The sequence below is a fragment of the Psammomys obesus genome, unplaced genomic scaffold, assembly GCF_907164565.1.
Source record: "Psammomys obesus unplaced genomic scaffold, mPsaObe1.curated_primary_1811, whole genome shotgun sequence".
Taxonomy (NCBI): domain Eukaryota; kingdom Metazoa; phylum Chordata; class Mammalia; order Rodentia; family Muridae; genus Psammomys; species Psammomys obesus.
Genome location: NW_026596134.1, coordinates 2,355,220 through 2,380,928, shown reverse-complemented (window position 1 = coordinate 2,380,928; position 25,709 = coordinate 2,355,220). Strand labels below are relative to the sequence as shown.

At 52.3% G+C, this 25,709-nt stretch overlaps 2 protein-coding genes across 2 annotated transcripts in view; one reads left to right on the top strand and one right to left on the bottom strand.

Annotated features, from left to right (window-relative positions):
* The window catches only part of Dync1h1 (dynein cytoplasmic 1 heavy chain 1), a 63,898-nt gene extending 58,232 nt beyond the window's left edge, over positions 1-5,666 (top strand). Inside the window, exons 66-77 of the mRNA XM_055593028.1 lie at positions 40-151; positions 240-424; positions 649-762; positions 1,280-1,450; positions 1,640-1,857; positions 1,952-2,055; positions 3,489-3,700; positions 3,912-4,065; positions 4,525-4,667; positions 4,771-4,939; positions 5,088-5,215; positions 5,304-5,666. Of these exons, the coding sequence (XP_055449003.1) occupies positions 40-151; positions 240-424; positions 649-762; positions 1,280-1,450; positions 1,640-1,857; positions 1,952-2,055; positions 3,489-3,700; positions 3,912-4,065; positions 4,525-4,667; positions 4,771-4,939; positions 5,088-5,215; positions 5,304-5,432 (1,839 nt within the window). The 3' untranslated portion in view covers positions 5,433-5,666. The remainder of the gene's footprint in view (positions 1-39; positions 152-239; positions 425-648; positions 763-1,279; positions 1,451-1,639; positions 1,858-1,951; positions 2,056-3,488; positions 3,701-3,911; positions 4,066-4,524; positions 4,668-4,770; positions 4,940-5,087; positions 5,216-5,303) is intronic.
* A 1,331-nt stretch (positions 5,667-6,997) lies between these two features.
* On the bottom strand, positions 6,998-9,656 carry LOC129666058 (uncharacterized). The gene is made up of 3 exons (XM_055593090.1): positions 9,558-9,656; positions 9,062-9,112; positions 6,998-7,606 (listed from the first exon to the last, which is right to left on the bottom strand). The coding sequence occupies exons 1-3, from the start codon at positions 9,654-9,656 to the stop codon at positions 6,998-7,000; spliced, it is 759 nt and encodes a 252-aa protein (XP_055449065.1).
* Positions 9,657-25,709: the final 16,053 nt, after the last annotated feature.

Genomic DNA, 25,709 nt, shown 5'->3' with positions numbered 1-25,709 from the left:
TGACAACTGATCATCTTGGGTCTGCTTTTTCACTTCCAGGTGAAGCCAAACACACCTGTCCTGATGTGCTCTGTGCCTGGGTATGATGCCAGTGGGCATGTTGAGGACCTCGCTGCAGAGCAGAACACGCAGATCACCTCCATTGCCATTGGTAAGGACAGGTGCTGCTTTTGTGGACAGGCGGCATCCTAAAGCACAAGGCTGCCTGCTGTTGTTCACGCCCAGTTCCCTTGTCTCAGGCTCAGCAGAAGGCTTTAACCAAGCAGACAAGGCCATCAACACGGCCGTGAAGTCGGGCAGGTGGGTGATGCTGAAGAATGTACACCTGGCCCCGGGCTGGCTGATGCAGCTGGAGAAGAAGCTGCACTCCCTGCAGCCCCATGCCTGCTTCCGCCTCTTCCTCACCATGGAGATCAACCCCAAGGTGAGCAGCGGGGAGTCTGGTGCCGCTGCCTTTTGGCCAAAGTGCTGTAAACGTAGGCGAGAGGCTGCCTGTATCAGAACTGGAGGGCCAGCTGGCTGGGGGGCACCTGTCGGCAATCCCAGAACTTGGGGTGTTGGAACAGGAGGATTGCTGCAAGCTTGAAGTCAGCCACACCTCGTTCCCCCAAAATAAAAGCAGACGTCACAGGCCACCTTCTCCCCCAGGTGCCAGTGAACCTGCTCCGTGCAGGTCGAATCTTTGTATTTGAGCCGCCACCTGGAGTGAAAGCCAACATGCTGAGGACATTTAGCAGCATCCCGGTCTCTCGGATATGCAAGGTAAAGCGCATGCTCTCTGGACACACCTGCACCTAAATCCAAGACCTGGTGCCTCTCTGTGCACAGCGGGGAAGGTAGAGTGAGGAATAGCCCCTAGGTGAGCAGGTGCACCCAGCAGAACCGGGTCCAGAGCGGGCCCAGCACCCCCCAGCCACTCCCCATCCCTGTGCCACATGAGGGCAGGCCTCCTTCAAAATCCCTGCCAGCTCTTCCTGGGGGTTTTCAATTCTGTTTTTCTTGGAGCCGAAATCCACTGAGTCCACATTTGTAGAAAGCGTGTCTCCCAGAAACCTGTCTAAACCCAAGTGCTATTGTATCAGTCCTCGTGTTTAGAAAGCTGGGTGCTGCAGTCAGCCCTGCTGCTCGATTCCGCTGATGCTTCTGAGCTGCAGGTCAGGGGGCTGAGGTGTGAGGGTGTGGCTTTTCTGTAGATCTTCACTTCTGAAATAGGGTCTAGTTTTCTTAGACAAATACATGCTCTCTGATGATTCTGTCCATGGTCATTTTCATCATCTAGTCTCCGAATGAGCGTGCCCGCTTGTATTTCCTTCTGGCTTGGTTCCATGCCATCATCCAAGAGCGCCTGCGCTATGCTCCACTGGGGTGGTCAAAGAAATACGAATTTGGAGAGTCTGACCTTCGATCGGCTTGTGACACAGTGGACACATGGCTGGATGACACAGCCAAGGCAAGTTGGCTCCACCACAGCAAAGATGCCGGTGACTTAGGGACCATCATTCTTAGACAAGTGTGATGGGGAGGATAATGGATCTGAGTCCAGGGAGCGGTGATATTTTATAGCAACCAGAACTTGACAGTGGGGCACAAAGCCAGCCCCTCTAGTGTACACACGTAACCCAGCCCTTCTCTTCCCCAGGGCCGGCAGAACATCTCACCAGATAAGATCCCATGGTCAGCCCTGAAGACCTTGATGGCCCAGTCCATCTATGGTGGGCGCGTGGACAACGAGTTTGACCAGCGCCTGCTCAATACCTTCCTGGAGCGGCTGTTTACCACCCGGAGTTTCGATAGTGAATTCAAGCTGGCATGCAAGGTTGACGGGCACAAGGACATTCAGATGCCTGACGGTATCAGGTGTGGCTGCCTGTGGGAACAGAAGTCACGGCTGGCCAGTGGCGGGTCAGTGGGTGTCGGCCCCTGGCTGAGCCCGAATGTCCTGTTTTCTCAGGCGAGAGGAGTTTGTGCAGTGGGTGGAGCTTCTGCCAGATGCCCAGACGCCCTCATGGCTGGGCCTGCCCAACAATGCTGAGAGGGTCCTGCTGACCACCCAAGGTGGGTTGTGCCCCCCCCCCCCCCCCCAGCCATGCCTTTCCTCTGCAGCCTCTTGCAGTTCTGCACTAGGGTGTCCTGAAAAGGTTTAAGGGCTAGCTTTAGTTCAAGGGTTGGAGGCACTGATGGGGGCTCGATGATACAGACCTGTGCCCTAGTCTGGAGGCAGAGGCGGAAAAGTCATGGAGTTCAACATCTGGGCTACACAGCATGGCCTAGGCTTAGGCTACACGAGACTGTGCTGCCTCAAACAACATACCTTGTATTAAGTCTTTTTTTTTTTTTTTTTCCGGTCTTGTTTTACTTTTCACAACACACGGGGTAGAATCCAGAGCCTAACCCAAGCTAGGCAGGGTTCTGTCAGCGATCCCCAGACTCTCTAAAACAACCATTTAGATAGAGCCAGGCTTTGTGGTTCATATCTGCGATTGCAGCATCCACATGCTAGAGGCAATAAGGACAAGAGTTCTGGGGTAACCTAGATGGCATGAGACCCTCTAAAAAGAGAGGCAAAAGGCTGGAGAGATGGCTCAGTGGTTAAGCGCACTGGCTGCTCTTCCAAAGGACCCCGGTTCAATTCCCAGCACCCACATGGCAACTCACAGCCGCCAACTCCAAGGGATCTGACACCTTCATACTAATGTACAGAAAATAAAATTGAACAAATTTAAAAAACAGGCAAGATGGCTGAGCAGCAACAGCGTAGTTCCAGCCTGTTTCCCTTTGTCCTTCTGCTCTGCTTTGAGTTCTGTGGAATGGTACATGTCAGGATGCCAACAGGAGGCAGCGAGCTTTGTGAGGTGGGAAAAGAATGTTGTCTGCAGAGAGTGAGCAGTGTGCGTTGAGTGTGAGGAGGAGCCTGGAAGCTCAGCAGGTCCCTGCTGTTAGATCGCCTCCCCAGCATGTGGCGGCCCTCCAGATTGTGATTCTCGGCACTGCCATCACTCGCCCATTGGTTTTCTAAGTCCTGTGTCCTATCAACACTATCCAAGGTGGCCCAGGGTCGTTGCCCATCTTCTCAGGAATGCTCCTTTCTCAGCATTGGCCTTTGGTCTTCATGAGTGAGGGACAGGACAGGGACCAGTGTGCCGTCAGTCACAGCTGGGCATGGGTACTTGTATGAACAGAGTTCAAAGGAGTCTCCGCTGCCAACAAAAACACCCCCATGACAGGTTCTGCATTCAGATGGAGTGTGTGGCTTCTGAGGCCCACAGCTCTGTGGACAGGCTGGGAGCAGCCTCATGGGGCATACACAGGGCACTGGTTCTGTCTTCCTGTTGTAGACTTGGGCCAGTTTTTTCTGTTTACCTCTGCACCGGCCCTGGTCTGTGCCTAAGACCGTTTGTGACTACTATAGAGATGTAATGGTGTGCAGCACTGGCCTTCACACTGAAGTCCTCCTCCTTGCCTGCCTTCCCTGCCTGTGGCTGGCCTAGGTGTGGACATGATCAGTAAGATGCTGAAGATGCAGATGCTAGAGGATGAGGACGACCTGGCCTACGCAGAGACAGAGAAGAAGACGAGGACGGACTCCACATCTGATGGCCGTCCTGCCTGGATGAGGACGCTGCACACCACAGCCTCTAACTGGCTGCACCTCATCCCTCAGACGCTGAGCCCGCTCAAGCGCACTGTGGAGAACATCAAGGTAGCCGGGCTGGAATCAGTGTGACACCAGTCTTGAGCAAGAGCAGTGACCACCTTAATTAAACTCGGGCAGAGGTGGCCATTCTTGGCGTCAGGCCAGGCCACTCCACAGCTCTGGCTAGCTCCCAGAAGGCTCTGGTGCCACTGCTGCCATGTGGCTTGCTTATGGTGCACAGGTTTCACTGCTTCAGCCCTCTTCTCTTTGGCTTTAGGACCCTCTGTTTCGGTTCTTTGAGAGGGAAGTGAAGATGGGAGCCAAATTACTCCAAGACGTGCGCCAGGACCTTGCTGATGTTGTTCAAGTGTGCGAGGGGAAGAAGAAGCAGACAAACTACCTGCGCACTCTGATCAACGAGCTGGTGAAAGGTGCTGAGGGGCGCGGGGGTGCGGCTGGAGTGGAGGGGTAGGGGCTGGCCCACACCCATGTGTAGACACAGCACAGGTCCCAGGCCTCACTTACCTGTTTTTCAGACTTCCTAGTAGCAGGGAATGCCCCTGCTTCTTCTTGAACTTTGCTGAAGTTTTTGTGCAGCTTCTGTGACTGTTGGGGATAGTGCAGTGAAGGGGACACAGAACGAGTGGGAGCAGGGTCGGAGGGCCCCAGTGCAGCGACACAGGGCACAATGTGTGCCTGCAGTGGCGGGCCTCGTAGCCTGCACTCCACGCCATGACAACCATGCCCTGGGCCTTCTGGGTGTGGACAGGCACACCAGGCACAGCCTGGAAGGCGGGCTGTGGGACACAGGTGCTGGCGGCCTGAGCCACTTCCACTGCAGAGGAGTTGGCAAAGGTATGCCGAGACCTGGGTCCCTGTGCCTGCTGCAGGGATCTTGCCTCGGAGCTGGTCCCATTACACGGTGCCTGCGGGCATGACAGTGATCCAGTGGGTGTCAGACTTCAGCGAGAGGATCAAACAGCTGCAGAACATCTCACAGGCAGCTGCATCTGGTGGTGCCAAGGAACTAAAGGTGGGCGAGCACGACCCTGGGAAGTCACACTGCTGTCCCGGGCTGGGGTGGAGAAGTGCCTACGCCTGACTTCTCCTTTCCCTGGGCACTCCTCTTTCTACAGAACATCCATGTGTGCCTGGGAGGCCTGTTTGTGCCTGAGGCCTACATCACTGCCACCAGACAGTACGTGGCTCAAGCCAACAGCTGGTCTCTGGAGGAACTCTCCCTGGAAGTCAATGTCACTGCCTCCCAGAGTGCCACCCTCGATGCCTGCAGCTTTGGGGTCACAGGTGAGCGGGAGTCTGAGCTCTCAGTGCAGCCCTTCCCTGATTCAAATGAATGTGGTATAAGTGGCCCAGCTGGGCCTGTGGATGCCCCGTGAGCGGGCTAGGTGGCTGTGGACTGCACTTCAGCCCTGGTCTCCACCTCTCCTCACAGGGCTGAAACTTCAAGGGGCCACATGCAACAACAACAAGCTGTCGCTCTCCAATGCCATCTCCACAGTCCTCCCTCTAACCCAGCTGCGCTGGGTAAAGCAAACCAGCGCTGAGAAGAAGGCCAGTGTGGTAAGTGCCTCTGCCTGTGCCACGCCCAGACCCTGCCAGCCCTGGCCCCCGAGCCAGGCAGCACTGAGCCCTTCTGTGTGTCCCGCAGGTGACCTTACCTGTCTACCTGAACTTCACCCGGGCGGACCTTATCTTCACCGTGGACTTTGAAATTGCTACAAAGGAAGACCCTCGAAGCTTCTATGAGCGTGGAGTTGCGGTTCTGTGCACTGAGTAAAGCTAACCTTTTTCCAAATTCTCTTTCTGGAATAGTAAAATCCAGTATTTAACATGTATTCATCCTTAAACATTTGGAAGGTTCGATGGACTTGTGAAAAGAAAGTGGTTGGATTGCGTTGGAGGAAATGAAAGGTGCTGGCCGTGGTTGGAAACAGTGGGATTGGAAAGGTGAAAGTATGTGTAGCGAGGGCTGACGAACGGCTTGTTTTATTAAATAAAACACTAAGCATGACAGGCTCCCGGCTCTTGTGGCTCTGCCCAGTCTGGTGTGGAAATCCTTGCGGCTCATCCTTGGCACCTAGGTCCATACCCAGGAACAAGCTCATAAGGCCAGTAAACCTGCACTTGATCCCCATGGCCCAGCAGCAACTCTGTTCTTGATTGAAACACTAAGGCTGGGCTGACACCTCCATTCCCCGGGGACCTTTCCTGTCTCAGACACAGGCCTTCCACCAATCCCATTGTCCTGCACTCATTTCCACGCCACCCCATGGTGAGAAAGTGGCCTTGCCTCAGAGGAAGGATGAGTTAAGCTCGGCCTGGCAGCTCAGGGTCTCCAAAACTCACGGTGACTGTGAATGTGGTCCCTGGTGGGCTCCTGTGCAGAGAGGCACTGTCCTAATCGCCAAGGGCTCTGGGAAAACACTGCAAGTTCCTGAACAGGAGGAAGTGAATGGAAGCAGCCCCAAGCCAGCATTGTCCTCCAAGGAACACCTGGGCACGGGCCCGTGACTCGGGTCCAGGTCAGAGGCTATCATGCACAGCCCACAGCGCCTGTGGCTTTTCCTTATGCCTCCAAACACCTCAGAGGATATTGTCTGTGTCTAGGGGACACGCCAGCCCCATAACTGGACTTCGACGCCCCCACCCCTCCTATAATCACTCTGCTGGACAGGGTACCAGACACTGTCTTCCCTGGCAGAGTTGCCAGGGGCACCGATGAGCAAGACCCTAGCCACTAACCAGTGCTGGATTGGCCCCAACAGCACCCAGAGGTGGACCTTGCCCTGCCAGGAATGGGCACTCCTTATGGTGCTTTTTTTATTTGCACTTGGGAACCTTGTGGTCCTGTCGCCATGGGGTGGACATGACTTGGAGAGGAGACCAGGAGCTCAGCAGCAGCAGGAGATGTGGGTTCAGCTCGCTGTGCTCCTGCTACCTACCAGAAAGAACAAGTTCAGTAAACAAGCTGGGGAGAAACACCACTGTGAGCCCAGCATTCCTGCTGAGCCCAGCTGGCCATTAGAAACCCTGCTGGGGGGGGACGACAAAGGGCCAATCACACAAGGACCAGGAAGGGCTCTGCCCTACCTCAGCCTGAGATGCAGCCCTGAGGAGACTTGGGGGGAGGGGGGGGATTGCCAGGGATATATTTTTACCTTAGTGTGCACAAGCGCACACCACTAAGTGTCCCTGTGTGGAGGTCAGAGGACAGCTTGCTAAAGTTGGTTCTCGCCTTCCACCATGTGGGCCCTAGGGATTGAGCTCATCATCAGGCTTTGCAGCAAGCCCCCTGACCGCTGAGCCCTCAGCACCCCTGCACACCCATCTTTATGCCGGATGCTAGGGACTTAATCTCCCACTCATAACTCTCAGTGTATCCTGGGTCCCCGGCTCTGTCCCTGCCCGGGGCCCTGGCTCAGCCACGTACTTCTTCTTTCTCTTAATTCTCTCAGGCTCTGCAAGTAAAAGCTCCAGCTTCCTCTTGGAAAGTGACAGCCTGGGCCCCTTGTCTCTGTCGCTCCCAAGCCTGGGTGGTGAGCGGGGCGCTCTGGCTCTGCCCGGCAGGTGTTTGCCCAGCTCCAGGGCCTCCACAGGAATGAGGGGGCTGGCAGCCTTTGTCGTCATCCTCCAGTCCTCTGGTGATGGGCACAGCTTGGCAGGCAACCCACTGGCCTCTTGGGGGCCAAGTGCCTTCAGGTCACCCTCAGGCTGCATGTCCACGTCGTTGACTTCCAAGGTCATGGGGCCCCAGCCAGAAGCCTTCGTGGTGAGCTCCAGAGCCTTCGGTGGGAGCCAGTCTTCCCTGCTGGCCTCCTCGGCAGTCTTGAACCTCGCTGTGTAGTAAGGTGTGATGCGGTTCCTGTCTCCCAGGAGGCGGCAGGCACGCTGGCGGTAGCTTCGGCAGTTGGCATGGCCTGGGGGATCTGAGTCATCGTAAGGATCTAAAAACTGATGACAGAGGTTTTTGAGGGCTTGGCTCTGAGTGAGGGCCTGAAACTCCGTTCCCATCACCACAAAATCAAAGTTTCTGAGCTGGAGGGCAGGTCCTAGCAGCAGGGTAATACAGGATACACAAAACATGGCCACATCACTGTGATGCCCGGAACTTCTGATCCTCCTGCCTTCACCACCCCGTTGAGGTATCCTGGGGACCAGACTCCGAGACTCATAAATGTTGGCTAAGCGCTCTATCAACTCAGCTGACATCCCCAGCTGCTGGGTTTTGTGGGGTTATTTTTGTTTGTTTGTTTTGGGTTTTTAAAACAAGGTTTCTCTGTGTAGCCTTGGCTGTCCTAGACTCACTTTGTAGACCAGGCAGGCTTGGCCCCGAACTCACAGATACCTGCCTGCCTCTGCCTCCCTGAGTGCTGGGATTACAGGCGTGCACCACCTCGCCCTGCTTGTGGGTGATTTTTTTGGTGTTTTGTTTGTTTTGAGATGGTCTTACTACGCTACCTTGGCTGGCCTGTGTACCTGTGTAGACCAGGCTGGCTTTACACTCACAGTGCTCCACCTGCCTCTACCTCCCACGTGCTGGCATCAAAAGCGTGTGTCCCCACACCTGGCTTGTTTTGCTTTTGAAGACAGGACCTCAGGGCTGGGGAGCTGGGTTAGCAGCTGAGTTTCCAGACTCAACTCCTAATACTCAAGTGATGGCTCCCAACCATCTGGGACTCCAGTTCCAGCGCATCCGATGCCCTCTCCTCTCTCCTTGTGACAGCACACATGTCACAAGGTACTCAGACATAGGGAAATAGATTTCCAAACAAAAGAACAGGGTCTCAGGTAGTCCTGGCTGGCCTTCAACTTCATATCCTCCTGCCTCAGACTCCCCAGCGCTGGGATTACAAGCGTGTGCCCCACCACCTGCAACAGCAAACTCTTCTTCGGGGTGCTTGGCAGGGCCTCTGGGGATCAAAGTGCTTAGCCCCTGCCCTCTGCTGTGGGGATCAGAACTTCCTGTCTGCCCCCTTCCTTGCTTTCTGTGGGTGTATTTTGTCAATATTTATTCCTGTCTTGGAGTGGCACTACCTGTCATCCTTACACTGAAAGGGTAGAGAGACAGGAGGCCTGTCCTGAGGCCAGCCTGGGCTACATAGTAAGACCACCCTCCTTTAGTTAATACCAGGGCTGGAGACGTGGCTCAGAGGTAAGAGTGCTGGCTCACAGCCATCTATCATGAGATCTGGTGCCCTCTTCTGGCATGCAGGTGTACATGCAGGCAGAACACTGCACACAATAAATCTTTAAAAGTATACATAGCCGACCTCCTGTGTGCAGGGTTGTGCACACAGGTAGGAATGCTCACTGCTTGGACTCTGACCCCCACAGCCCATTCGCCAGGCTGGCCTTGGCTTTGGAGGGCTCCCTCAGGTCTCTGGACCCTACGGGCCCACAACATACCTCTCGCCAGATGCCTTCAGCGAAGTCCAGGAGGTTCTTTCTGGAGTTGACCTGTGGGGAAAGGCTTGATGCTGACTCTGCCACAGCAGCTGAACACACAGAACACTGCCGCCCACACCCCAGGGCATGCTGACATTCAACCCCAGTAAGGAGGGGACAGAGGAGGGGTGCCCTTCCTCAGCACGGTGGGCCACACAGTGCCTTGGCAGTGGTTCTGGGCCCAAACCCAAAAAGAGGTGGAGGACACTGAGCTTTCCACCTCAACTGGCCCCTCCACACAGGCAGAAGCCTGGCTTACAAAGCTCGTGAAGGAGCCCAGGCCTGGTCTCCGGGAGTCCAGCACCTCCCCACCAGCCCCAGGCCACCGAGAAAGGTAGCTTTTGTTTCCTTAAAGAATACTAGAGTTTGAATACTTTTAGTTTTAGAAAGGGAGGAAGGAATCCAAGCGTTACAGAGATGGGTACCCTCCCCACACACGCGGGACAGGAGGGCACACCTGCAGGCGATGGCGCGCGTGTCTCTGCCACTTCCAGAAGCTGGCTGCACTGAATGCCGCCCTGATGCAGGGAAGCCGGCTGGGCCTCAGGCTGGCCATCCCTCCAGGCCAGGCCCACAGACCGTCACTTAACTAAAGAGATCAAGGCAGGAGGTCAGAGGCTGGAGAGCACTGAAAGGGCAGGCCACAGGAGAGGAAGAGGCAAGGTCTGGTCCCACCCTCAGCTCAGGATAGTCTTCCTCTTGATTCTCTGGGAATATGAGACAGCTGAGGCAGCATGAACATGAGTTCAAGGCCAGCCTGGGCTACATAAAAGTTCAAGGCCAGCTTGGGATACATAGCAAGATGCAATGTCAAAAAAAAAAAAAAAAAAAAGCAAAGCAAGGCTGTGGCCATAGCTTGGTTCACCCACCACCCCCTCAGCACACTTTAGACCCTGGACTCAGTCCCAGAGACCCAGCCGTATACAGAGCGCTGACGCAGGTTTGAAGCCCACCACTCAAAATGTGGAAGCAGAAAGATCTCCTTTACCACATAGCAAATCAAGAGGCCAGCCTGGGCTCCATGAGCTCCTTCCTCCTCGGGGTGGGGTACATACAGCTCAGGGGCAGGGCACTTGCCTAGCTCTGCGCTGTGGGTGAAAACGGTTGGGGACATTAGCAGAGCGCAAGAGACAGTGCTCCAGAGAGAGAGCCATCTGGATACGTGAGACCCTCTCTTTTAAGTTTAAAAATAAAATCATGTGAAAGTGCTAAATGCGGGGCTGGGGAGACGATGGTTAAGAGCACTTGCCACTCTTTCAGAAGACCCAGGTTCGGCTCCCAGTTCCTGCCTGGTGGCCCACAGTCACCTGTCTGGAACTCCAGCCCCAGGGGATCTGACACCCTTTTCGTAAGTACCAAGAAAACTAGCAGTACAAACCTCCCTGAAGTTTCATGTCACTCAGCTTCTCCAGAATCCTTGAAGCATCTCTACGCCCTGTTGGAAAGTGCCTCAGTTATACGTGCACACATATCACATTGAAATTACCCCAGCCTTCCCAGACCGGGCTCCCGGGAACCCCACGCCGAAGCCTGGGAAGCACGCGAGAGCTGGCCCTGCCGCGCCCTGGGGAGCACCCAGGACTTGTGGTTGTCTTAAACACTCGAAAAGCCGAACAGAAGGAAACAAGCCTAGAGTGGTGTTGCTCACTGCCACCTCTGCTCCCAGCCCTGGAAGGGAGGCAGGAGGGTCCGGAGTTCAAGGCCAGTCTCTACTACAGAGGAAGCTGGGGCCAACCTGGGCTTTGTGAGACCCTGTCTCGGGAAAACCAAAAAGGAAGACAGAGGGAAAAGGCTGGAGAGATGGCTCAGACGGGAAGCCACAGCTGTTCTCCCACAGCCTGAGCTCAGTTCTCAGGAGCCACAGTCAGTGCTCACAACCGCCCGTAGCTCCGGGGGATCAGATACCCCAGCCTTCCTCGGGCACCTGCACACGTGTGCACATACATACATACATACATACATACAATAATAAATACAAAAGAAAGAAGAGAGGAGGGGAGGGCTGGAGAGACAGCTCAGTGGTTAAGAGCACTGACTGCCCTTCCGAAGGACCCAGGTTCAATTCCCAGCACCCACACGGTGACTCACAACTGTCTGTAACTCCAGTCCCAGGAGATCTGACTCCCTCTTCTGGCCTCTACAGGCATGGGGTACATGTATACATGCAGACAAAACGCCCATATGCCTAAATACTACACACAAAGGAAGGGAAAAATTATGACACATGTTACCCAGATTTCCCTTTTCTTCTAGGGACCTTTTCCTGCCCCGTGGCCCCAGGTGACGTTTAAAAGTCCTGCTGCCTTTGGCTTTGAGGCTGGAACAGCTTCTTAGAAAGCTACGTTTAGTGAGCTTACTGGTTTGGGGGACACACTGTGGAGTGACTGGGGCCGGCTGTGGCCATGCCTTCCAGGGCCTCCGTTATGAGGTCCACCCGTCTGCTGCCATCTTCAGAAGTGAGCGTCACAGCCCCACTTGGAAGGGTGAGGGCCTTCTGCCGAGAGCGCCGAGCTTCTTCATGGTCTCCATAGGACGATTTGGGTAGCAAACAGTGCAGAGGGGGAGCCTAGCACAAGCAGAGGGCTTGCTCAGCCCTTTCCTGGCTCCCACGTTATTTGATTGACACCAATTGAAGCGTTTACTATCATTATTTGTTTGTTGTTTTTTGGGGGGAGGGTTGTTTTTTGAGACAGGATTTCTCTGTGTAGCCTTGACTGTCCTAGAACTCACTCTGTAGGCCAGGCTGGCCTTGAACTTCAGTTTCGAGGAATCCAGAGCCCTCTTCTGAGCTGCACAGACACTCACACACAAAAATAAAGCTGGGCCTGGTGGCTCATGCCTCCAACCCCAGCGCCTGGGAGGCAGAGACATTCTCTCGGAGTCTGAGGTCCACCTGGTCTACAGAGTGAGTTCCAGGACTTCATAGAAAGAGTGCTTCAGAAGCAAGCAACACAACCAACCTTACTATGCCTTGGCTTTCCCAGGTTTTAAAACTACAGTGACATTTACAGTTAGACAGAAGTCCTGCCAGGCATCACGGCCCTCCAGCCCCGGCCCGGCCACTGACTGTCCTCTTCCATCAACTTCAGGACAAGGAACTTCAAAACATTCAAGTCCACTCCCTAACGCGTGTCCCATGGGAGGAAGGTCCCAGAGCCGTGGACCTCTCTCAGCACCCCTGCATGGGAACTTGTGTGGCTCTGGTTCAAACACCACACCCCACCTCAAGGTTAGTGGGTGCTAACATGATCCTCAAGACTGTTCTGGCACCTGCAGGGCACAGTTCACTGAAGGAAGGGCACCTAGCTTACAGCATGGAAAACTGGGGCTGAGAAAAGTGGATTTGCTCAGTGGCACAGAGTGAGGGCCAGGGGCGACCTAGCTGGCCAGGAGCAGCCTCCCGAGTGCCAGGATTAAAGGCGCGTGCAACCACCTGGGCTATAATAGCCTTTTCTGAAACTACGTCTTGCCTTCAGAAGCTCAACTTTTGCTGCACCTTGCAACCAAGTCAGTAATATACCTTGAGATCATTTAAAACTATGCACTTGAGGGGCAGAAGTGGAGGCTCAGTGATTAGAGCACTGGCTGCTTTTCCGAGAGGGACAGGTTTGCTTTCTAGCGTGCACATAGTAGGTCACAATGCTGTTACTCTGGTGCCAGCGGGACTCCGATGCCCTCTTCTGGCCTCAGTGGGCACTGCATGCACACACACGGTACACAGATTCAGGCGAACACTCATACACAGAAGATTAAAAATAAATCAATCTTATCTACGTGGTGGGGCACAACTTCAATGCCAGCACTCAGGAGGCAGAGGCAGGCAGATCTCTGAGCTCAGGGATAACCTAATCTACATCGTAAATTCCAGGCTAGCCAGGGCTCCATGATGAGACGCTTGACCCCCACAACCCCTCAAAGAAAAGGCTAAAAAACAAATATCCCATTGCCATTAGATGTAACACATGGTATACCTAACATCTGACTACAGTTTTGAGCGCTGTTTGGGGTCAGCTGGGGTCAGGAAAGTAGCAGCTTCCTTTGTAAATTCTGATCAAATGATTACGATGAAAGGGTCCTCATTCCTTTCATGGTTTCTGTTCTGGTCAGTAAGTGTAGCTCAAAGATAGGGACAGACCACAGACACCAGATGGAAGACTTTTTTTTTTTTTTGAACAGGATTTCTCTGTGTAGCCCTGGCTGTCCTGGACTCGCTTTGTAGACCAGGCTAGCCTCGAACTCACAGAGATCCACCTGCCTCTGCCTCAGAGTGCTGGGACTACAGGCTTGAGCTACCACGCCCAGCAGGAAAGACTTTTTTTTTTTTTTTTAAGATTTTTTTATTTTCATGTATGTTGGTTTTACTGCATTCATGTCTGTGTGAGGGTGCCGGGTCCCCTGGAACTGGAGTCACAGACAGTTGTGAGCTGCCATGTGGGAGCTGGGAATTGAACCCAGGTCCTTGGAGGAGCAGCCAGTGCACTTAACCACAGAGCCACCTCTCCAGCACTACTTCTTCTTTCCTATGACACCAGTGTATAAGCCCCCTCCACATGCAGGCACAGACCTGAGGACCCCCCCAGCCCCAAGGCACAAGCAACACCCCATGCCCACCAACCTCGGAAGACTGAAACGGCAACTGGCACTTGCCGCCCCCTAAGCCTGTCCCCACCCTTACCTTTTACACTGGAAAATGATTTGAGATCAAGTCTGTTATTGGCAAAGTCATACACACACCCCTGCAGCTTTTCATTTAAAGATTATGTATGGGGCTGAAGACATGGCTCGGCTGTTAAGAGCATTGGCTGCTCTTCCAGAGGACCTGGGTTCAATTCCCAGCAACAACATGGCAGCTCACAACTGCCTATAACTCCAGTTCCAATGGATCTGACTCCTTCACACAGACATACATGTAGGCCAAACACCAAATGTACATAAAAATTTTAAAAATTAATCATGTGTGGAGGGGCTGGAAAGATAACTCAGAGGTTAAGAGTACTGGCTGTTCTTCCAAAGGTCCTAAGTTCAATTCCCAGCAACCACATGGTAGCTCATAACCATCTGTAATGAGATCTGGTGCCCTCTTCTGGTATACAGGTGTACATGCAGGCAGAATACTGTATACATAATAAATAAATCTTTCAGAGAGAGAGTGAGTAAGTGAGTGAGAAAGAGCACACTGGCTGTTCTTCCAGAGGACCTGGGTTCAATTCCCTGCCTGAGTCCCAGGGGATCTGGTGCCCTCACAGCAATGAACATAAAAGGAAAAAGTGTATGTGTGTGTGTATCTGTGTGTATGGTGTATGGATTTTGCCATGGTGGATGTTTGCCATTGTGCACATGTGCCATGGTGAACATTCGGGGGTCAGAGGACAACTTTTGTTAGCTGGTGCCGAGGACCGATTGCCCTCAGGCTTGCACAGGGTAAAAGCACTTTTGCCTGCAAGCTGTCTCACCAGCATCCCTGCAGTGTTTCCAGTAAGACTCCTCCTAAGCCTGCCCCTTCAAGTTTCCTGGCCAAGCCTTCTGGAAAATTCTTTCCTAATTATGGTTAAAGTGGACCATGGGGTGGTGGCCAGTGCTGGGGGTCCCAGAAGGAAGGCTTTTCTTGGCCCCCTTCAGCTCTACTCCTGCCCTTAGTCTACATGCCCCCCACCCCCACCCCTGCGTCCCTCTGTCTCTGGATGCAGCTGCTTCTGGCCTCTATCCAGCTCCAGAGTGGCCTAGCAGCCCCAGAACTGGTAAGAGCCCTCTGAGTTCAGAGGCCTCCTCTAGGGACACTCTGAGGTGTGGGTGGGCTGGTCAGATAGGCTGAACCAGTCTCCACAGCCCTTAAAACTGGGAGAATGTGAAGCTATTCACTTTTGCTTTATGTTTGAAAGCCACCTAAAGAAAATTCTAGAAGTCAATGAGTAGATCTGAAGTTACCGAGTTTCCACATCCAGGCAAAACCTATTTATTAACCTCCAACCTGGCCACCGCCTCTGCTGCTCACTCAACATCTGTCTCTACCCAGCCCCTGACAGGCCATATGGCTCAAGGTTGTCCTGTTACCCTGATCTCATCTCCAAACTGCAAGGCCAGGCCCACTGCCCACCACTGCTGTCTCCAGTAGGGTCCAACCGGGCTCTTCCTGCCACACCCTACTCATGGGGCCAGCTCTGAGCTCTGCTAGCTCAGACTGAAGCACCATCTCACCTGACCCCTCTTGCTTCCAAACCGCACACCTAGCTGTTCAGGAAATGCTGGTCCCCGCTTCCCAACTGCCTGCCGGAAGGCAGCTCCTCCACACCCCTGCCCCATCCTGAGGCAGCCTCTCACCTGCCTCCCTAGGCGCATCCCCTGCAGACTCAAACCCCGCCTCCCCCTGGGCTGCCCTGTCCCTCGGGGCCATCTGTGTACCTTCCTCAGTCAATCCTCACAATCTGGTTTTAACCGCTGCCTGGCTGTCCCCAGCCCCCTGACCTTCAGCTGTCTTGAGCTTTTTTAATGTTTTTAATTTTTTTTTCAAGACAGGGTTTCTCTGTGTAGCCTCGGCTGTCCTAGACTCGCTTTGTCGACTAGGCTGGCCTCGAACTCACAGAGATCCACCTGCCTCTGCCTCCCACGTGCTGGGATTACTGGGGTGCACCATCACGCCTGGCTTTTTTTTCCTCCCATTTTCAGGTGTTTGTTTTGTTTGTGACTGGACTCGGGGACCTCATGCTCAAACACTCTACCTAAGACTGAGCTACAAATTCCCGGCAGCTATATTTTTGTGCTTGTTTCATTTTTATTTTTTTAGACATGATCTTCATAACCCAGACTGACCTCAGATTCCAGCTAAAGATGCCTCCATCTCCCAAGTTCTGGGTTATGGCATGTGTCACAAGACCCAGTTCATGGAGATGCTGGCAATCGAACTCAGGACCCCACCACGGCAGAAGGTACCCCACCAGCCAAGCCCTCACCTAGGGCTCCTTGCAGCTCCTGACCTCCTGACCTCCTGCTCCAATAACCCCCACAGACACACAGGCAGAAACACGTTACACGTTGACATTCACCAGTCCGACACACCCGGCACCCTCCATCATGGTTCTGTCAGTCTCTTCCTCAGTTTCCTGGAGTTTGGAGTATGTGGTCCATAGCAGTGTGCTCAGAGCCGATCCCAGCTCTGGTGAGTGCCCAGGGCCCAGCATCGTGTCTGCTGGTCGTGCCTGCCGAGGGTTCCACATCGACCCAGCGTGTCGAGAACGATGCGCTATCCCTCAGGTGTCCCTCCACTCGCAGAGCCACTACAGCTAAAGCGGCCGCATCACACCAGGAAGGAGGCTCGGGCCATCAACCCCAGCTGACAAGAAGGACAGTTGTTCAAGATCATTCTTGGCTACATGGTGAGGTAGGTAGAGGCTGGCCTAGCTGACATGAGCCTGTCTTAAAATCAAACAAAGAGGAGGAGGAGGGGCAGGGGAGGAGGGGAAGGAAGAGAGGGAGAAAAAGAAAGGGGAGAAAGAATAGGAGAGACAGGAGGAGAGGGAGAGAGAGAGGAAGAGAGGAAGGAAAGGGGGAAAGAAAGAGAAATGGAGAGCGAGGCAGGGAAAGGTAGACTGCTCCTAAGCAGGAGAGGAAAATACAAGTAACACACAGACCGAGCTGGCTGTATTTAGGGATATCTTTGTATATGCAAGATATGCATGTAACAGTGGTTAATAAAAAAGAGGCCATGAATTTGAAAGACACGTAAGGGGGAGAAGGAAGGTTTTTGAAGGGAACTATGGGAAAAGGAAATATGTAATTATATTTTTATCTCAAAAAATTTTTAAGATTTATTTATTATGTATGCAGTGTTCTGCCTGCATGTACACCTTTACACCAGAAGAGGGCACCAGATCTTACTATAGATAGTTGTGAGCCACCGTGTGGCTTCTGGGAATTGAACTCAGGACCTCTAGAAGAGCAGCCAGTGCTCTTAATCTCTGAGCCATCTCTCCAGCCCCATCTCAAAATTTAAAAAAAAAAAAAAAATTGTTTTTGTTGTTTTTGAAACAGGGTTTCTCTGTGTAGCCCTGGCTGTCCTGGAACTTGCTCTGCAGACCAGGCTGGCCTTGAAGTCAGAGATCCACCTGCTGCCTCTGCCTCCCATGTGCTGGGATTCAAGGCATGGGCAGGAAAAAAGGAGAGGAGAAATAATCTTGCTAGTTAGCCCCACAGCTGCTGGGTGGGTGGGAACCACAGTTCCCGGATATTCCTGCAAGCGCTGAACACTTCCCGGAGAAGGGAGGGAGAGGGGACTACCGGAGGGGCAGCTCACAGCTAGGGGGACCCAGAGGACCCAGGTTCGATTCCCAGCAGCCACAGGGCAGCTCAAAATGTCTCTCCTGTCCCCAGGGACCTGATTCCGTCTTCTGGCCTCGGCAGGCATTGCATGCCTATGGCGCACAGACAAACAGACATGCAGACAGTCATACACATAGTAAAAAACAAACCTGAAAAAAGAAACCTAGAAAACCTTCCTTACTAAATGTTCCCAGTGAATACCTCAGAAAAGAGCTATTAACTAGCAAGAAAATAACAACGCAAATTGGAAAAATGAAAGGTCTGCACCAAGGTAGGAGTGGGGGCAGGAGGCTGGCTGGGAGCTTGCCCAGAAGCCTTTTCCTGAGGACAGAGGGCAGCTGAGGCTCGCTTACCCTGCCGATGGCACCTACCTGGCCCGCTGGCCAGCCCGCGCCACTCAGTCCCTAGGGCTGTGTCCAGAAGGACAAGCCAGCAGGAATCCTAGCTGAAGTCCCAGGAAGTGGGAGTGAATCTCAAGGAGCAATCTCCCAGGAGAAAGGAGAGGGATCAGGACTGACACAAGATGGCCTCCTCCCAGAGGGACCCATCAACTGTACTCAGAATGGAGGAAAAGATGTGGGGGAGGGAGGCTGCAAGCTGGCTCAGCTCTTACTGTTCACACAAACCAAGAACAAAAACTGCCCATTCACACAACACACAAATTCACACACACACAAACATATACACACAAAATCAAATGAACAACAACAACAAAAAAAATCCAAGCAAACCATCACAGCCAATAACAGACACACAAGCCAAGTGTGGTGGCACAAGGCTTTACTGCCAGCCCTCCGGATGCAGAGGCAGGGGATCTCTGTGAGTTCTAGACCAGCCAGAGCTACACAGGGAGACCCTGATTCAAAGACAAACAGAAAGAACAGACACACAGAGTGAAGCAAAACACAGGTCCTAGAGGTAGCACACCTACAGCAAATGACCAGCAGTGAAAGCACCCAGAAGACTCTGGGAGCCAGGGCAACAGGGCAAACCTGAGAATCGCCACAGATTCAATCAGTACTGCAGCCCCCTCTCCTAATAGGAAAAAAAAAAAAAAAAAAATCAAGTTTTGTGAGGGGCCTAACTCACAGCGTGACAGAGGAAAACAGAACCCTTTGAGGATATCAGTACAGGGACTGACTTTTTAGACAGGGCCCCCAGGCAGAAGAGCTTTTGCACTGCAAGGAACCAGTGGAGCCAGGAGCCTAGGGGCGAGGAGAGAGCTTCTGCCAAGCTGCCCCTCTGCAGAGGTGATGGTCAGGGTGGGTAAGGTATTACACTATTTAGCCAAAAGAACCTAGTGACCAAAAGCAAGGTGGGGAGGAAGGGCCTACCTCACCTTGCATTCCCAGGTGTCACTGAGGGAAGGCCCGCGGGAACGGAAGCAGGGACCACAGGGGAAGAAAGCTGTTGCCTGGCTTGCTTGGCTTGCTTTCTTATGCAATCCAGGACCACCTGCCCTTAGGGGCTTGGCCTCCCAGCATCAATCACTAATCAAGAAAATGCCCCACAGACATGCTCACAGGCAAATGTGATGGGCGGAATAACCTCTTCCCAGGTGACAAAAAACCAACCAGCAGACACCCTACCGGAGAATCCAGTTTTTAAATTGTCCCAAAGTGGGAGCAGGTGGCTCAGCGGTTAAGAGTGGGTGCTGTGTAGTCACGGGGACTTCAGGTCCTGGCACCCACATCACAGTCCAGCTATTCTCTTCACGACTATAACCCTGGCTCTGAGCAGGGCGATCACTGATGTTAGATGAGAAAACACAGGGAGAGAAAATTCAGGGAGAGACCCTGCCTCCAAGGAATAAAGGGACAGACACCTGACACCCTTTTCTAGTCTCCAGGGACACAGGAGCAAGCACACACAACTGTATAAACACACCTGAGCACGCAGGCACACTGACACACAAACACACAAACAAATCAACTCTTTAAAAATGTGCAAAATGGGGCTGGAGCGATGGCTCAGTGATCAAGGGCGCTTGCTGCTCTTGCAGAAGGCCCAAATTTAAGTTCTCAGCAACCACAAGTCCACTTCCCAGGTCTGACACTCAAATTCTGCACAAAGTTCACATACACACATAGACACACATACGATTACACATTTAAATATATTTTTAATGTGCAAAAGATCTGAGTATGCCTCTCTCTTTCTCTGTCTCCTCTTTGGTTTTTTGAGACAGGGTTTCTCTGTGTAGCCCTGGCTACCCTGGAACTCACTCTATAGACCAGGCTGGCCTCCAACTCAGAGATCTGCCTGCCTAGTGCTGGGATTAAAGGATATGAATAATGCTTCTCAAAAAGAAAGAAAAACAATCGAAGCACATTATAAACATAAGAAACTGTGAAGCAAACTTCTCTTAAGCTTTATCTTCACATGTGTTGGTATTTTCTGCATATATGTCTGTGTGAGGATGTCAGATTGCCAGGAACTGGGGTTACAGACTGTGAGGTGCTGTGTGGGTGCTGGGATTCGAACCCAAGTCCATCTGAAAGAGCAGCCAGCACTCCCAACCACTGAACCATCTCTCCAGCTCCCCTGAAGGAATAGTTTTAAATGTAGGGAAAAGAGAGAAATATATGTGGCCAACAGACACATGAAAAAATTCTCAATATCGCTGGCTGGTGGTGGCACACGCCTTTAATTCAGTGGTTTGCCTAACTTTCCTAAGAACCTTGGGCTCACTGGTCATGGTGATGCCTGTAACTCCAGCCCTCTGGGAGGCAGAGGCAGGCAGATAATTGTGAGTTCGAGGATAGCCTGGTCTACAAAGTGAGTCCAGGACAGCCAAGGCTACACAGAGAAACCCTGTCTCAAAACAAACGAACAAAAAGAACCCAGGCTCAACCCTAGCACTACAAAGGAGTACTCAGTCAGGATACTCATCAGTCCACTTCTAGTCCAAAAACAAATGCCCTGGCCTAGTGCTAGCACGCTGCGAGGCTCCCTAATCACCTTTCCCCCAGGGTCAGGTGCCAAGAGGATTAACCTGAGTGCAGACTGCAGAGCTAAGCTGGGTCCTCCTGGCAGTCCTATCTCAGGACCCTGTGGGAGAGCAGAAGCCCACACTTTATGTGATGCTCCCTGCCCCCAACACAGGCCGAGGCGTGCACGCGTCCACGCACACCTGACAAGGACAGGTCCTCCTGGGGCAGCTGCAGCATCTCCAGACCCCCAGCTGGGAGCAATGCTTGGAAAGTACAGGCTTCTCAGAGCAGTCAGGAAATAGCAAGCTACCCGCAGATCACAAGCTGCCCTCGGAAGCCGGGCGCGATGGCTCACGCCTGTAATCCCAGCGCTCAGGGAGGCAGAGGCAGGAGGACTGCTGTGAGTTCCAGGACAGCCTGGTCTACAGAGTGAGTCCAGGATAGCCAAGGCTACACAGGGAAACCCTGTCTCAAAAAACAACAACAAAAAAACCCAAATGCCCTTGGCCTCTACCGGTGAGAACCGTGAGAGAGGATGCCAGGCCCTATATTTGGTGCATAGGTCACAGGTGATTTTTTTTCCCCATCATTAAATTTTCTGAGATTGACACCCCCATTCTCTACTAGGAACTATTTTGATCAAATACCTTTTATGTTTGCTCTTCTTCTTGCCATGTTGGCGCTTACTCCCCGAGTTTTGAACTGCTAGGCAAGTGAGTACCACTGAGCTAGTCCTAGCCTGAGCAGACACGTGGTACGCTCATGCCACAGTGAGCCTGTGTGGGCCAGAGGACAATTTCCAAGAATCAGTTCTCTCCTTTCACCAAGCGGGCTTGGGGCATGAGCTGGGTTTTGTCACTTGTGGCGGCAGGTGCCTGTACTGGCTGAGCCATCTTTGTAGTGGGGTCCTAGTGGAGTCATTCTATCTAGGGGAAACGTTAGAACGAAATTTGTTTTTCACTGTATCTCGGGCAGACATCAGAAGGAAGAGTTGCTTTCTAGAAGTACTTTGACCTTGAAGAAGTCATTGTAGAAAACAGCGATTGTTTTCTGTTGCCTGTTTTCCGTTTTCCTGAAGGAGCGTGACAGCCTTGGCATGACTTTGGTCACCGGCCGGTCCTGGCACACTTGGGATGTCTTGCATTGTTGGGTGCTGCCAGTGGTGCACACAGGGACTAAAGTTGCAGGCGCGTGATGTTTTCCTTCACGAAACACATAGATTCGATTAGGGGCTTCGGGGTGCAGGACTTGCTTTACCCAAAAAACAACTGTTGTGTAACAATCACTCTATGCTTCCGCACAGCTGTTGGAGGTTCGGGTCACCGAGGCTCTTCCTCCCTTTGCCTCAGAGCCGGGTTACATCTTGGAGTGACCCTCTTTCTTTGATCCACCTGCGCAGCTCAGAACACTGACACATCTTGACAGCCCTCTGACCGTTCTGACACTAATAGACTAAACAGGAACATTTATTTTTTTATAGTTTGCAATTTCCCATCCCTGATGACCCCTGATAAAGTGTCAGCACCAGGTTTGGGGTGTAACTGGTGGAATGGCTGCCGCACCCGGCTCTGGGGTCAGTCTGTAGCTCAGGGTCGGCAGTGTGAGGTAAAAGTGACATAAGGGGCTTGGCAAACTGGTAGACTCAAGTTCAAGCCAACGTTGGCCAGAGAGACAAACACTCCTGAAAGCCTCTTCCCCGGAGGGCAGTGTCTGTGTGGGGGTCGGCCTCTCTGAGGACTCCAGGTGTCAGCAGAACACACGAGACCACCAAGTTCTAGCCAGAAGGAACCTCACAGGCCAAGGCTGCAACTGGGGTTTTAGTCAGTTTTGTCTAGAGAAAACTTCCTCAGGTAAAAATAGTGTTTTATTTTAGATGCCTCCCTCCCCCACCATGGCTTGGCATGTAGATGCTAATCCGCCAGCCACCTTAATTCCAAGATGCCCCAGAATCCTCCTAGTGTTCCAGGAGAGGGGAGGAGGGGGGCAGGGGAAGGGAGGAGGAGGGGAGGGGAAAGGAGGAGGAAGGGAGAAGTGGAGAGGAAAGGAGAGGAGAAGGGGAGTGCTCTCTGAAAGCAGAGGTCTTCCCCAGGGATCCCCTGGCCCTTCCCAAACCCTACTCTTCATGCCCAGGGCAAATGAAGGGACCTTTTCCCTCATCCACCCACTTCACAGCAAGGGTCCCTGAAAGAGTAAGCACCTAGATATAGCAGGAGGACACCTATCCTGAGAGTTGCACCTTCATCCTCAAGGATAGTGACCCCCGTGTGGAATCTGGCCCCCTCTTCTCAGAGACCACCCTTCCACAGGTACACATCCTATCCTTTGTGCCCTGCGGGGACAGTGGCTTCAATGGAGGGCCACACCTGGAGGAGCACATGTGGCCACATCTGTCCAGAGCTCCGGCTGGACCACACTTACTCTGTTCCCAGGAATGTCTGCCCAAATTTAGCCTGGTAGAGAGGTGAATGAGTCCCTGACCTGCTGGACTGGGACCATAAAGTTAGGCCTCTGTGCTGGGCAGTGGTGGAGCACGCCTTTAATCCCAGCACTCAGGAGGCAGAGGAAGGTGGATCTCTGAGTCCGAGGCCAGCCCGGTCTACAGCATGAGTTCCAGGACCTGCAGCTAATGTTTATTTAAAGCAGTTTACTAGCTTCAAGCTTCTGGTTTGGAGGGCACAGGACTGTCATTCTAGACTTACCTCCTGGATGGGGTGTTCATTTTGGTCCCCAAGCGATCATCCATGATGCAAGAAGGAAGGCAGGGATCCTCTGCTGGGTCCTGTGTGACGTCACAGGTATCTCCATGGCGACACAGTGTGCATGTCCTTGGGAAAGTTGCTGGGGAAAGCTGCAAGTGTCCACCCAGGACCACAGGCCCCGAATCCCTTCCCACAGTTCCCAGTGCCTTTTGTCCTGCTCTCTGCCTGCCCCATGATGCCAGTGGCACCCGCCCTGTGCTGGCAGGCCTGATCTGTACAGTCACAGGACCCCCGAAAGCCTTCCCTTCCTTAGGTGAAGGGCGCTCTACAGGCCTGCACCTCAGCTCACAACTGTCTGTAACTCCAAGATCTGACAACCTCACACTGATGTTCATGCAGGCAAGATGCCAATGTACATAATTTAAAAAAAAAAAGAAAAAGAAAAAGAAAAAGCTCAGAGAGTCCTTTGCACTTAGGGGGACTGTCCTGTGCCCTAGGACAGCTTCCAAACTTTCATTCTGGCCCCACAGCTGGGCCTCCCTCCAGTTTGTAGTCCCCCATGACCACCAATAGTAACCGCCTGCACAAGGGGCTGGGAATTAAAAGAGACAGAGAACACAAAGGAGGGACACCAAGACAGTGCTCTGATCAAGGTGCCATCTTTGTTACAGAGTAAACCATTTACATAGGCAAACCACAAGGGACTTTCCAAGTAACCATATCCAAACCAAACAGGAGGCTTAACCAAGCCAAACAGGAGGCATCTGCTGAAAACAACAAGCTTGCACACACGTGACCACCTTGGGTCCAGTGGAATGGCTACCTCAGTTCCCCCTTTTTTGTTTATGACCAAAGACTCATAATGGATCGTGCCTGTCTTAGGTCGGAGAACAGCCAATCTCTTACTTGTCATCAGAATTTCAGACTGATGTTCTGAAATCCTGTCTTAGGTTGATAGAGTGGCTGACTAATCTTTCTTAGCTGTCTCTGGCTATCCGACCCTCTGTCAATGGAACCAGGGGGACTAAGCGAGGTGACGCTTCATTTGGGCAAGCCATATTCCAAGCTGTGGACCTTCTTGAGGGGCAAGTTGTTGGTTTAAGGCTGCAAGAACCTTAAGAGCAGACTAATTAAACCCCTGTGTTGGCGTCTATATCTAAACAAGCATCGAATACAGCAAGCAATATGGCACCGCTGACAGCATAAAGGAATATCCATGAGGGATCAAACAAACCCTTCGGCTGAACCAGCTCCTGACCCTCCATTGGCCATGGCCGGCAACATGAAGAAGAGCTCGGGAGCAGGCGGCCTGATTGGGCTCATGAAAAACGCCTTCCAGCTGCACCTCCACCATCATTGATCTGACCTGTGACACATCCAGGACACATGGCATTTCCCATGTACAGTGAGGTTAAAGCATGACTACAGAAACATAGCACCAAGCCTGGAAGCTACATTTCCCAGCTAGGCTGCACTCAGCTGGGACAATGGGCCGCCGGCTATGTGGCTGGGCTGCAACGTCCTACATCAAGCAGCAGTTTGACCACTACAAACCATTCTCCTTACTTTGTGTCCAGAGATCATCCAAGCTATATCCAAGGAAGTGAAGATTGAGCCCTGCGGACACCTCCCATGCGCATCCTGCCTTTCCTCCTGGCAGGAACCAGAAGGTCAGGGCTGCCCAAATATTCGATGTTGTCCACTTGAGGCACCAACCTTTCTGGTAGCCAGCAGGCAGCATCATTTTCCTATGAGAAAACACAGACAGATCCTCATCCCCAAATAAGTACAGGCTCGGGTCCAGGCCGTTGGTTGGTTGGAGGATCCTTCCACCTAACCATGGCGTAAGCGGAAGTAGACTTGGGATGCCAATAAATCCACTGCAGATTTGCCTTCCTTGTCCACTCGTAAGAAGTTTAAAATGAAGAGAACATAGTCAAGGTGAGCTCTGGGGGACTGAAGCGGATACAGCTCCCCCGTCTCTGTTTTTGACAGATGATTTTTGATCATCAAATGGGCTCTCTCTACTATACCTTGACCTATAGGATTGTGAGGCATGCCAGTTTTATGTATTATAGAAAATTGTTTACAAAAGTGTGTGAAAGTTTTGCTTGTATATCCAGGACCATTGTCTGTCTTAACTTGTGTCAGAACATTAAGAATGGAAAAAGTTTATAAGCAGTGGGCCATGATATGATGAGTGGATTCACCACATTGTAAGGATGCTAATAAAAACCCTGAATAAGTATCAACTGTAACATGAATATACTTTAATTTACCAAGTTCAGGATAATGAGTAACATCGATCTGCCATAACTGTCCAGGAATAAGGCCCCTGGGATTTATCCCCAAATGAGGCACAGGAAGGAGCAGGGCACAGGTCCCACAATTTTTAACTATAGTTCTGGCTTATTCCGGGCTATATTATATTTTAATCTTAAAGTTGTACTATTAAGATGATGTAGGTTATGGGCTTCTATAGCTTTATCCAATTGACAGTAAAAGACATTGGAGGCAAGTGCATGATATATTTTTTCATTGCCAGTCCTTAAAGGTCCAGGTAGTCCGGTATGAGCTCTAACATGACCCACAAAAAATGGAGCGTTGCGGGACTGTATGCAATATTGAATTTGAGCAAATAATTGACTAGCTCTAGCAGTTGGT